This window comes from Chiloscyllium plagiosum, unplaced genomic scaffold (assembly GCF_037043375.1).
Source record: "Chiloscyllium plagiosum isolate Xiang-an unplaced genomic scaffold, Cpla_swu_hap1 HiC_scaffold_6, whole genome shotgun sequence".
Lineage (NCBI taxonomy): Eukaryota > Metazoa > Chordata > Chondrichthyes > Orectolobiformes > Hemiscylliidae > Chiloscyllium > Chiloscyllium plagiosum.
The window spans coordinates 60041124-60055440 of record NW_028270144.1 but is presented as its reverse complement, the minus strand read 5'-3'; the positions used below and the strand labels follow the sequence as shown (position 1 = coordinate 60055440).

Below are 14317 nucleotides of genomic sequence, written 5' to 3'. Positions count from 1 at the left end.
TATCTATTACCGCTCAATTTAAAGTTATGTCCCCTTGTGCTAGCCATCATCATTTGAGGAAAAACGCTCTCACTGTCCTCTCAATCTAACCCTCTGATTATCTTATATGTCTCAGTTAAGTCACCTCTCAACCTTTTTCTCTCTATCGAAAAGAGCCTCAAGTCCATCAGCCTTTCCTCATAAGACCTTCCCTCCATACCAGTCAACGTCCTAGTAAATTGCATCTGAATCTTTTCCAAAGCTTCCACATCCTTCCTATAAGGCGGTGACCAGAACTGTACACAATACTCCAAGTGCAGTAGCACCAGAGTTTTGTACTGCTGCAACATGACCTCATGGCTCCGAAACTCAATCCCTCTACCAATAAAAGCTAACACACCGTATGCCCTCTTAACAACCCTATCAACCTGGGCAGCAATTTTCAGGGATCTATGTACATGGACAACAAGATCTCTCTGCTCATCCACACTACCAAGGATCTTACCATTAGCCCAATACTCTTTATTCCTGTTGCTCCTTCCAAAGTGAATCACCTCACACTTTTCCACATTAAACTCCATTTGCCACCTCTCAGCTCAGCTCTGCAGCTTATCTATGTTCCTCTGTAACCTGCAACATCCTTCGGCACATTCCACAACTCCACCGACCTTAGTGTCATCTGCAAATTTACCAACTCATCTTTCTACGTCATCAGCCAGGTCATTTGGGTCCACTGCTGTTTGTCATTGTAATAAAACAGATACCTTGCAGTACACCACTAGTAACTGAACTCCAGGATGAATATTTCCCATCAACCATCACCTTCTGTCTTCTTTCAGCTAGCCAATTTCTGATCCAAACCACTCAATCTCATGCCACTGTATTTTGTGCAATTACCTATCATGGGGAACCTTATCAAGTGATGGAGGCTGGTACAATTGCAACATTTAAAAGGCATCTGGTGGGTATATGGGCCAAATGCTGGCAAATGGGACTAGATTAAGTTAGGATGTCTGCTCGGCATGGATGAGTTGAACTGCAGGGTTTCCGTGCTTTACATCTCTATGACTCTATCTGCAAAAACAAATCTGCAAATGCAAATTCACCCCATAGTTTTACATGTATATTTGCATGTGCGTGGGAGAGACAGAGAGTGTGTGTGTCTGAGAGGGTGTATGTGTGTGTGCATGTGAGGGTGAGAGATGGAGACAGTGTGGGTGAGTATGTGCTTGAGAGGAGTGTGTGAGGGAGTACATGTGTGTGTGTGTGTGTAGTTGAGAGTGTGTGCAAGTGTGAGGAAGTATATGCATGCGAGAGAGTGCCAACCAGACATCCTAACTTAATCTAGTCCCATTTGCCAACACTTGGCCCATATCCATCTAAACTCTTCCTGTTCACATGCCCACCAGATGCCTTTTAAAGGTAGTATGCATGTCTGTGCTTTCACATTTCTTGCGGTGGTTGCCATGACAGGATTGTATAGTGTTGTGGTCAATATTGTCCTGCAGGCTGGACAGTTTGCTGCGAACAATGGTCTGTTTAAGGTTTGGCAGTTGTTTAAAGGTGAGAAATGGAAGCATAGGGAAGATCTTGACAAGGTGTACAAGGTCATTGATAACGTACTACAGGCTGTGACGAATATGGTGTAATCCTTCCGATCCCGGGAAGCACTGGACAATGAAGGGTATCTAACAGTCGTATCCTGTGTCCATCTTTTGAGCAGGTCAGTATGGTTTCTCGCTGTGGCACATTGGAACTGGTGATCGATGAGTTGAGCATCGTATCCTGTTCTTATGACAACACTCTCTGTAGGGTATGTCTATAGGGGATGGCTGTTTCAATATGTTTAGGGTGGAAGTTTAATTTTTTTTTTCGTTTTTTTTCTTTCTTTACTCCTGATTATCTTTTTTTCTCTACACTCCTGGTCCACACCCCCCACCAACCCAACCTCCACTCCCGGCACCTTCCCCTGCAACCGCAAGAAATGCAAAACTTGCGCCCACACCTCCCCCCTTACTTCCCTCCAAGGCCCCAAGGGCCACTTCCATATCCGCCAAAAATTCACCTGCACCTCCACACACATCATCTATTGCATCCGCTGCACCCGATGTGGCCTCCTCTATATTGGGGAGACAGGCCGCTTACTTGCGGAATGTTTCAGAGAACACCTGTGGGACACCCAGACCAACCAACCCAACCACCCCGTAGCCCAACACTTTAACTCTCCCTCCCACTCCACCAAGGACATGCAGATCCTTGGACTCCTCCATCGCCAGACCATGGCAACACGATGGTTGGAGGAAGAGCGCCTCATCTTCTGCCTGGCAACCCTCCAACCACAAGGGATGAACTCAGATTTCTCCAGTTTCCTCATTTCCCCTCCCCCCCACCTTGTCTCAGTCAAATCCCTCGAACTTTCTAACCTGCAATCTTCTTCTTGACCTCTCCGCCCCCACCCCACTCCAGCTATCACCCTCACCTTGATCTCCCTCCACCTATCGCAATTCCAACGCCCCTCCCCCAAGTCCCTCCTCCCTACCTTTTATCTTAGTCTGCTGGACACACTTTCCTCATTCCTGAAGAAGGGCTAATGCCCGAAACGTCGATTCTCCTGTTCCTTGGATGCTGCCTGACCTGCTGCGCTTTTCCAGCAACATTTTCAGCTCTGATCTCCAGCATCTGCAGTCCTCACTTTCTCCTTGAGGTCAGAATACCTGACATAAATTCACCAAAATGAACCTTCAGTGAGGAGCTTGATTCTAAGTCACGCGTTCATATTGGTCAAAGGAACAAAAACATTCTGAAGGCTTCACTTAACGCGTTTCGATATCGACCTTGACGAAACTCATTCGGGATCACTGAACATCGTACAAATAGGAGAAACATTCCTGCACTCGGACTCAAAAACGCAGTGGTCTTTGGTAGCTTGTCTTGTTGAAGCAGACACAGATACCTACTGGAATCCTACCAAATATCCAAAATGATAAATCTTCAACCTCAAGGATGAACAAGAGCCACGTCTTGAAAAGAAAATGATAGCACCGCGAGCTCTACCTGCGCGAATGAGTGGATCAAATTACAAGGTGTAGAGGAGATTGAATTACAGCAGACAGAATTAAGTTACACATTCCAAACTGGTGGATGTGTATAGAACAAAGTTACGGAACAAATAAACAATAGTTAGCGCTGTTTATTATCAGAACTGCAAACTGTGTAAATACTGAGCTCCAAAGTTGCATTGGCTGGACTCAGCCCAGCCACGAAGTAGATCAATTTCTTAACGTCTGCAAAATATCGCGTGCTCCATTTGCCTTAACTGCAGAGAACTAACTTTCCCTCCACTCTCGCAGACTTTTACAGCTGGGGCAGTGAATTGTTTCCAGCTCATAGTTGTTGGTCGAAGTTCAGTTCCGGCATTTCCATCTAAGATACCGGAGACCTGGCCACAACCTCAAAAATGAGGTCGGGTGTGAATTGGTGCAAGTGGGCGCGAATGTTACTGATATTCACCGCAATATTTTTGTTTGGATTTCTAATTGGTGAGTATTGAGTCCCCGAACTGTGCCTTCACGGGAAAGGGGGAGTGAGTTGAAGAGGTGAAAAACAGAGTTGAATTTACTTCTATTAGAACTGGACTGAGTCCACTGATACGAAACATGTCTTGCTAGTACGGCAAATAAATTTTTGCTGCATGTTATTAATCAAAACGAGGTACCGCTTAGCAGGTCATTTCCAAAGACCGGCTGAACAAAAGCTTCGGCAGAATGATTTTGAAATCTATAATTTGTTCTTAAAGGGTGGGTTGGAAGGCCCTGTGTGGATAACTTTCCGATGAAACCTCAAACTATTGGGAGCAAGCTGCTGCATGAAATGCAAGCTGAAAACATGAGAGTACATCTGCGGTAAGAGACTTTTTATGCTTCAGTTGGCCTACGTCAGCTTCTAGTCGTGTTGGTGTGAATACCTAGATTCTGCTTTCAATAAAGTAGTGACTAGACAGTGAATGAGTCCCATATTGCCAGCGGTTTCTTATGTTTAGATCGGGAAACACGTTTTAGATTATCTGCTCAGTGTCACATTATCTGCAAATTAGCTGCAATTATACTTGTGTCACAAAACTATACCATTGATTTGAACATCACAAAGTTGCCCTTCAGCAGTAAGATACTTTGGATTACCCCAGAAGTTGTGGAAATCGGAATGTTACAAAACATAAAGTATTAACTTGCAGTATGTATTCTGTGGAATTTTATACAGGTATAGGAAAGCATCATGAAGTGTTGTACTAAATCAAAATCAAAAGAACTGCAGATGCTGTAAATCAGAAACAAAAACAGAAGTTCACAGTGTGAAGATATATACAAAATATTTGTTGAAAGTCTCTGCCAGTTTCTTGCTCCCAATGATCATTTCTCCTATCTTTGCCTCAAAAAAGCTAACAATTGTTTTAGCAGCTCTTCTTTTTATATAATTGTAAATGCTCTTACAATCTGTCTCTTCCTATTCCTCATTATTTACATTCTGCTTCTCCCCACCCCATCAGCTTTTTGTGGACCTTGGTGGTGGAATCAAGCAGATTCTAAAATGCTCCTAATCCTCAGACTTACTAATAATCTTAGTAATTTTATTAGCCTATTTGTTTAAAATAATACTATCCTGAACCTGAAGTAAAACAGAAATGCTGGAAAAACTCAGTAGGTCTGCAGTTTGTATGGAGAAAGGAATAGAGTTAATGTTGCAAGTCCAATCCATCTCCTCTTCAGATTCTTTTATCTATTTATCCTGTCGTCATTAGTGAGCTTTCTCATTGTACCTGCTCCTTGTACCGATCTAACTGGCTTTATTTAAATTTGTGATTCTTGTTTTGGACTGGAGTATTTCACTTTCAAACTTAACTGTGGATTTAAATTGGATTCCTGTTTCCCAGGAATTTATTTTAGCCAGCTCGGAGTCAGTCCACTGAACTGAGGAGATTCTAAATCTAGAACTATTTTTCTAATCTCCTAGTTTTTTATATATGTATACACACATAGAGAGAGAGAGAGAGAATTTTTTGAAGTAAAGCCAGGAATCTTTTATTTTGAGATTGTTAATTAAATTTGCCCTATTACACAAAACAATGCCAGATTTGAAGTGCCTTTATATTTGATTCGACAACAGACAGCTCATTAAACTAATATGAGCATTCCAGCATCTCATCTTCCAGATCATCAAAAAGTTGATTTGTTTAGTCTTTACGATAATTAAAGTCCCCAACAATTACTACATTGCATTAGTTATAAGCTCTGATAATTTCTTGTTTAGTGCTCTGTCCAATGGTGTAATTAGGGAGCATATAAACTATTCCCACCAGTATTTTCTGATCTTTGCTATTTCTAATCATCACCTATAACTAATGCTACTCTTAATCTTTTGAGCCAAGATATTTTCTTACACATATCCTTATGCTATCCCTTTACTATCAGGACTGCCCCCTCACTTGTTGCATTTTGTCTTATAAAAGTGTTGTATACTCTGGAATACTTATTTCTTGTCTTGGTTATCTCTTAACCGTGTTCCTGAAACCTCTAACAAAAGGTCTAAACCATCATTTGTGTCACTAGTTGTTTCATTTTATTGTTCTCACATTCAAATGAAGACTTTTTTTTGTTTAAGAGCTACTATCTTCTCAGATTTCATTTACTCAATCATGGAATGTGGGCTGCTCTGGCTGGGCCAGCATTTATTGCCCTTCTTGCTTCAGAGGGTCAGGAGTCACATGTAGACCAGACCAGGTAAGGATGACCGCTTCCTTCCATAAAGGACATTAGTGAATCAGATGGGTTTTCCTGACAATCGACAATGAATTTATTTCACCATCTATGCTAGTAGGATATGATCCCAGGTCCCCAGAACATTAGCTGAGTTTCTAGCAATAATATACTAAGGCATCACCTTCCCACAGTATAAGTATTACTGTTGAACTCTCGACCTCTCCTGTCCCTGTCTGCTTCGGTTTGACCATATTGTTATCTTGTTCCATCATCTTAACTTTTTAGTTTGGATTTCTAAGTTCTACTCCCCCCCCCCCCCCAAGCCATTCTGTCCCTGTGTTACTTTTTGTCTTAATGTCCTGGTGAACTGTCTATATTAATGAAGAATAATTTAAGTGAAATGCATCCTGATAGAACAGCTATCTAAAACAAGCATTAAATTGTATAATCTGCTTGAATTACAAGGCAGATGTAATAATGCAGAGATGATTACCATTGAGATTTTTACTCTTTAATCTGGAGATAGTTTCTAATCACATATTCAGAGATATTATGACATATCTGTGGAGCAGATGGGACGACCCTGCGATGGGACAATGATCATAGGGATGCATTGGCCTATTTGTATTATCATTAGACTATTAACCGAGAGATACAGGTAATGCGGTGGGTACCTGGGCTTGAGTCCTGCCATCCTGATGGTGGAATTTGAATTCAACCAAAGTCTGGAGTTAAGAGTTTAGTGAAGCTCTTGTTGATTGTCAGGAAACAAAATCCCATCTGGATCACTAATACTCTTTAGGGAAGAAAACTGCTGTCTTAGCTGGTCTGGTCTACATGTGACTTCTAACGCACAGCAATGTGGTTGACTTTAACTGTCCCTGGACAATTAGGGATGGACAATAAATACAGGCATAAGCAATAAATACAGGCCGAGCCAATGACATCCACGTTCTGTAAATTATTTAAAATTTATAGAATTTACAACAAGCCCATTAGCCAGAAAGGGTCAAAAGTTGATCATATTTTGGAATTTTCTTTTAATAGTGCTAATGGAAATGAAATTTGCCCGAAGGATGCAAATTCCAATTTTAACACATGATATCTGAAAATTTGTGTAGGGATGCTGACAATCCCTTCTAAATAACTTCACAAAATTCAGATCTACAAATTGAGCTATTCACAGTGGAAGACACTTGCGTTTCCTATCTGCACATCTCAAGATGAATTCTGATGATCAATCCATGCTACTGGCATTCTGAAAAAGTAATCTGCAATCACTTGACAGCAGAGTCATAGACATTTACAACATGGAAACAGACCCTTCGGTCCAACTTGTCCATGCTGACCAGATATCCTAGATGAATCTTGCCCTATTGGCCAACAGTTGGCCCATATCCCTCTAAACCTTTCCTATTCATATCCCATGCGGACGTCTTTTAAATGCTGTGATTGCACCAGCCTCCACGACTTCCTCTGGCAGCTCATTCCATACGCGCTAGTCAAGCAAGAGGCTAAAAGCCAGGAAGCATCAAGATGTGGAGAAGTCAATGTTTTGGGTGTAACCCTTCTTCAGGACTGGGACCACGCTCTATGTGAAAGAGTTGCCCCTTAGGTACCCTTTAAATCTTTCCCCTTGCACACTAAAAGTCTGACCTCTACTTTTTGACTCCAGGGAAAAGACCTTTTCTATTTACCCTGTCCATGCCCCTCATGATCTTATAAACCTCTATAAGGTTACTCCCCACCCTCCAATACTCCAGAGAAAATAGCCCCAGCTGATATAGCCTCTCCCTAGAGCTCAAACCCTCCAATCTTGGCAACATACATGTAAATCTTTTCAGAAGTCTTTTAACTTTCACAACGTCCTTCATATAGCAGAGAAACCAGAATTGCAGACAGTACCACAAAAGTGCCTAACCACTGTCCTGTACAGCCACAACATAACCTCTTAACTTCCATACTCCATGCACTGACCAATAAAGGCAAGCATACCAAACACCTTCATTATCCTATCTACCTGTGACTCCAATTTCAAGGAACTATGAACCTGTACTTCAAAGTCTCTTTGTTCAGGAGCACACCCCAGGATCTCGCCATTAAGTGTATGTCCTGCCCTGATTTGCCTTTCCAAAATGCAGCACCTCACATTTATCTAAATTAAACTCCACCTGCCACTGTGGCTTATCTGATCAAGATCCAATTATATGATTAGATTCTCTACAGTGTGGAAACAGGCCCTTCGGCCCAACAAGTCCACACCGACCCTCCGAAGAGCAACCCACTCAGACTCCCCCTGACTAATGCACCTAACCCTATGAGCAATTTAGCATGGCCAATTCACCTAACCTGCACATCTTTGGGAGGAAACCAAAGCACCCGGAGGAAACCCATGCGGAAACAGGGAGAAAGTGCAAACTCCACATAGACAGTTGCCCCAGATAGGAAATGAACCCTGGTCCCTGGTGCTGTGAGGCAGCAGTACTAACCACTGAACCACCGTGCCACCCCACAGCAACCTTTGTTGTCCACTACATCTTCAATTTTGGTGTCATCTGCAAACTTATTAACCATTGCCTCCTATGTTCATATCCAAATCATTATATAAATGATGAAAAGCAGTGGAACCGACACCGATCCTTGTGGCACACCACTGGTCAGAGGTCTCTAGTCTGAAAAGCAACCTTCCATCATCACCCTTTGTCTTTTACCTTCGAGCCAGTTCTGTATCCAAGTGGCAGTTCTCCCTGTATTCTGTATAATCTAACCTTGCTAACCTGTCTACCATGAGAAAACTTATCGAATGTCTTACTGAAGTCCACATAGATCACATCCACTGCTCTGCCCTCATCAACCGTCTACATTACTTCTTCAAATACTCAATCAAGTTTGTGTGATATGATTTCCCACACACAAAGCCATGTTGACTATCCCTAATTAGTCCTTGCTTTTCCAAATTAATGTAAACCTTATCCCTCAGGATTCTCTCCAACAAATTGCCCACCACCAATGTCAGGCTCAACGGTGTATAATTCCCTGGCTTTTTCTCCTTAAATAGTGGCACCACATTAATCAATCTCCAGTCATCCAGCACCTCACCTGTGATTCTCAATGATACAAATACCTGAGCAAGAGGCCCAACAATCACTTTCCTAGCTACACACAGAGTACTAAGGTGTGGCTGATCAGGATCCAGGGATTTATCCACCCTTATGGGTTTAAACCATCCAGTACCAACTTCTCTGTAATATGGGCATTTTTCAACATGTCACTACGTATTTCCCCAAGTTCAATATCTACCATGTCCTTCTCCACAGTAAATACTGATGCAGAATACTTGTTTATTCTCCCACATTTCCGCACAAAGGTGGCCTTGCTGATCTTTAAGGGACCTCTCTCCCTAGTTATCCTTTTAGCCTTAATGTATTTATAAAATCCCTTTAAATTCTCCTTAACTCTATTTGCCAAAGCTATCTCATGTACCCTATTTGCCCTCCTGATTTCTCTCTTAAGAATACTTTATACCCTTCTAAGGATTCATTCGATTTCTGCAATCTATATCTGACGTATGCATCCTTCTTTTTCTTGACCAAAACCTCAATATCTCTAGTCATCCAACATTCCCAACACCTACCAACCTTGCTCTTTTCCCTAACAGGAACATACTGTCTCTGGGCTCTCGTTATCTAATTTATGAAAGCTTCCCATTTTCTAGCCGTCCCTTTACCTGTAAACATCCGCCCAAACCAACTTTTGAAATTTCTTCCCTAATACCGTCAAAATTGGCCTTCTATTAATATAGAAATTTTTTATCCTTTTCCATCACTGTTTTAAAAGTAATAGAATTATGATCACTGGTCCCAAAGTGCTGTCCCACTGACACCTCAGTCACTTACCCCGCCTTATTTCCCAAGACTAGGTCATGTTTTGCACCTTCTCTAGTGGGTATATCCACTACTGAATCAGAAGATTTTCTCGTACACACTTAACAAATACTTCTCCATTAAAGCCTTTAACATTATAGCAGTCCCAGTCTGTGTTTGAAAAGTTAAAATCCCTTACAATAACCACCCTATTATTCTTACAAATAATTGAGAACTCCTTCCAATTTTCGTGCTGACTGTTGGAGCGTCTATCGTGCAATTGCAAAAACGTGATCATCCCTTCCTTATTTTTTCAGTTCCATCCAAATAATATCCCTTTATGTATTCCCAGGAATATCCTGTCTAAGTACAGCTGTAATGTTATTCCTAATCAAAAAAGCCCAAGCAGCTTTAGTAAATCTCCCCACCAGTATATTAGTCCCCTTCAAATTCAGGTGCATTCCATCCTTCATATACAGGTCACTCCTACCCAGAAGAGATTCCAATTATCCAAAAATGTGAATCTGTCTCTTCTGCACCAGCTCTTTAGCCATGCATTCATCTGCTCCATCCTTATTCCTATCCTCACTAGCTCATGGCACTGAGAGTAATCCAGATATTACTACCCTCAAAAACCTTCTTAAATTCCTGCCTAAATTCCTATATTCTCTCCTCAGAATCTCATTCTTTTCTCTTCCTATGTTGTTAACTCCAATGTATACAACAACCTCCTGCTAGTCCCTCTTCGTTTTGAGACTATTCTGCACCTCCGCTGAGATATCCTTGATCCTAGCACCAGCAAGGCAACACTCCATTCTGATTTCTTGCTGTCGGGTGCAGAAACATTTGTCTGTGTCTTATGAAGGTGTAGAGGTACTATACCATTAAGAGAGTTGAAAAGCTAGCAAGGATTGCCTGACCCAGCACACAATGTTCTGAACAAGGTTACACTTGGTTGAAACTAATAGTACAGCTATATTGTTATGGAACACAAAAGCAAATTCAAATTCGGCCAATCAGTTTAAATTATGCACCAAGATACCAGAATCCAATCAAATTTGAATTTAGCATTTTGATAATATTAAAACCAACGAAACAATCTGATTTTTTGGGGTATAAAACCAGACATTTTGAACAGTTAGGGGGAGAACTGTCAAGCCACCAACAAGTACAGACTGCCAGCAGAACAACTCTCTGAAAAGTACCTGGCAATAAGAAGTTTGTGCAGCAGAACATTGAAAAGATAACAGAAGAAAATCTGCAGAGGAAGATACAAAGAGAAGATTTGACAGCTGACTGGTTTTGAAAGTTGAGGTTTTTTGTAAATCTAAATTGGGATTTTTTTTATCAGGCTAGTATTGTAGAGTGATGGTAAAAGATAGGTTTAAGAGAAAGGATTTGTAAATACTTATTGGTTTTAATATTCTCTGTTGGACTTAAAAAGTAAAGTTGTTAATTTTTACTTTAAATAGTGACCTCTGGGGTAAGTCTTTGCCTCTTGAATTTTAACAGTTTACAGCATGAGGTGAATCCTTTCTGTGGCTGGTTTAAATTAGCAGAGGGATTTACCCCATGTTGTAATATGTGCCTCTTGCAAATGTATTTTACATTTAATGTCAGACACTGTGTTACCCAACCCATTCATCTATCTATCTTTTCAAACTATATCCTTATGGAATTTTATAGTATCCTTACAGTGTGGAAACAGGTCATTTGGCCTAAGAAGTCCACAGCATCTCTCCAAAGAACATTCCAACCAGACTCACACCCCCACCCTGTCCCTGTAACCCTGCATTTCCCATGACTAATCCATCTAACCTTCACATCGCTGAGTACAATGGGCAATTTAGCATGGCCTATCCACCTAACCTGTACATCTTTGGACTGAGAGAAAAAACCCACACAGACATGGGGAGAACGTGCAAACTCTATACAGACTTTCATCTAAGGCTAGAATTGAATTCGGGCCCCTGGCTCTATGAGGTAGCAGTGATAACCACTGAGCCACCGTGTTGCCAGTTATCTCTTCCCTCTCTTCCTTCCAGGTTTTTGACTATGTGGTCACCTCATGTTTCCTGAAAATCCATTTGGAATCTCTGCACAGTTCTGTTGAAATGTCATGAGTTGAAGCAATGACCTGTTGGTCAGAAGTGATGCTGGGTAATTGGCATTCTCTGTGAAGATTATTGTGAGCCTGCGTTTTTACAGCTTTACATCTGTGTCTTTTTTGTCCTGGCTGCAACAACAATGCTTCAGTACGGTCACCCATGCAGAAAAATAGCAAAAATGAACTGTGAAGTTGATAATTCCTTTATATGACTTTCAGGTTCAGGTACAGTTATTAAATGATTCAGTGAGGCAGGAACAAAAGTAGTCAGGCCGCAGGATGAGGATGTTTTAATGTCATATATGAAGGGAAGTAGTCAAGTGGTGAGGAGAGTTTGGTCAGGAGAGGTAACTGGTATTTAGCCCAAGACTTCAGTCATAATTCAGTCTTTGAGATATTCTTGTCGTGTCCTAGGCAGTGTAAATTAACCCCTTAGAAAATTAAACTTTAAGGTAATTAGCATGAATGGGCATGGATCAGGACCTCTGATTGTTCACTAAGTTCAATAGTAGGGACATCCCAACATTCACTACTGTGACTTTGGAAGATTCAGCCATTAACTCTGTTTTTATCTTGACAGATGCTACCAGCCCTGCTGAGTATTTAGCAGTTACTCGTATTATTATAGAAGCTTTTCAGTTCGGTTTCCATACCTGCCATGGTGTTGAAATGGCTGATTAAAGTCACACTGATTTGTGACCATAACCATAATACATTAGTGCATCTGTATTTGCTCTGAAGGTTTCATCAGAGAAGCCTACACTATTCTCGTTCTATCCTTATTGTCTCTATCATTGGAATTGCTTTGTTTTGTTTTACTCACATGTGTCCAGTTGTAGTCAAAGCAGAAATGGCTTCTATCTAGTCCAGTTATTTCCTGAGTCTCCCATGAATTTGTCCTGATTGACTTTCTCATCCACATCTATTTGATTTCTCATGGTAATGTCTTCTGAAGATATGGGCAAACACTTCAGTAATGACCCTGATGCTCCCAGTTTTAAATCTCCACTGCCTATCTTGACACGTCCACTTCTTCTGACTTGTCTAACTTCTTACCTGTCAGTTAGTCATAAGAGATCTGTTATTTCCTTTACTTAAACATTGAGAAGACTGAAGTCATTGGGAAAAGTTTTCCCATTCCTGGTGTGGTGTTTGAAATGTAGAAAAATATGGGAAGAACGAAAAAAGTCACCTTCTTAACGTCAAAAAAAATGTTCCCAATTTCTTCCCTCAAGCCATCAGTGGCGACTTCAGAATCTCCCCACTGACAGCCACTACATTATTTCCATACATTTACATCTCCATAAAGACCCAACTCACCTTACTCAACAACAACAACAAAAACAGGAGTTGCTGGAAAAGTTCAGCAGGTCTGGCAGCATCTGTGAAGAGAAATCAGAGTTAAAGTTTGAGATCTGGTGATCCTTTCTCAGAACTCACCTTATTTTTTTGCTACTTCCAGTTCCCTTTCTTTCAGTGAAAAACTGGACGGTGCAAAATTCTGCCATGTAAACCAAAGAGGGTACCTGGTAGCAGTAGCTCACCAAATCCTTCTCGAGGCTATCATGCAACTGTCTATTCAGAACAACGTCCTTGCATACTCCTTGGCTACCATTTTCTTCGATCCTTCATCCACACAAGTCAGCATTGGCAAACCACCATCACATCATCATGCCTGCTCTCACCACTTCAGCAATTCAACTTTTTTCTTTGAAGCTCAGTCACCTCTCGTATTTAGATTCTTCTGCCAGGTTCATTTGCACTCTGGGGTGACACACACATCTTTTCCGTCTGTACTGGATGCATCTCATGGCTGTTAGCCATCTTTCTTTGAGAATTTTTGGAAGCTGCCAGCCACTGTGTGCTTCACATTGTTTTCTTAGTGCGCACTCACTGACTTCAGCACTGACTTATGAGCTGCTGCTGTTTGTGTAGCTTGCATTAATTTTTTGGAGCACTTGGTCTTTAGTCCTCTGTCTTAGGTAGCTAGCTTCTGTGGCTTGCATTGCTTTTGATCACAGACGGTTAGACTGGCAACTTGTAATAGTGGGAGCACTGAATCTATCAGCATGTCACCGTACAGCACTGTGCTACATCGTCATCAAAGCGGTAGAATGAGCCAGTCCTTTTGTGTATCAAGCTCATTACATATGCTTTTAGCAAATGGCTGTGTCTAAAGGTCAAAAGGGAGCAATCTTTTAGGTATTTGTGTGTAAAAGTGAGTTTAAGTAGAAATTAGTACAGTTATATGCTGATGGTTCATACCTTTAGCTATTTATTAGTAATTCCAATGGTGGTTTTTGGTAAGTACAGAACATTGGTCCATGCTTTCTGACAACCTGGAACTAGAAGACAGGTAAATTAGGGAATTTTGCATACTTTTAAAAATGTTTAACTTTGATGGTGACTGTGGGAATGGTGGATCTTGATTTTCAGTGTCCTACCCTAACGAGTTGTGAAAATATATGGTGTACAAACTTGTGGAGTTGGGGATCAATGCATTAGTGTGTCTAGAAGATTGTTAATGGATAAAATGCAAACAGTATTGATAGATGGGATTTTTATTAAATTGTTAGATTGTGATTAGTAGAGTGTTGCAAGGGTCAGTGCTGAAG

At 41.1% G+C, this 14317-nt stretch overlaps 1 protein-coding gene across 1 annotated transcript in view; it reads left to right on the top strand.

The window, feature by feature from the left end:
• The first annotated feature begins 2926 nt into the window (after positions 1-2926).
• Positions 2927-14317, top strand: part of naalad2 (N-acetylated alpha-linked acidic dipeptidase 2) — a 153813-nt gene continuing 142422 nt past the window's right edge. Inside the window, exons 1-2 of the mRNA XM_043691542.2 lie at positions 2927-3518; positions 3776-3881. Of these exons, the coding sequence (XP_043547477.2) occupies positions 3437-3518; positions 3776-3881 (188 nt within the window). The 5' untranslated portion in view covers positions 2927-3436. The remainder of the gene's footprint in view (positions 3519-3775; positions 3882-14317) is intronic.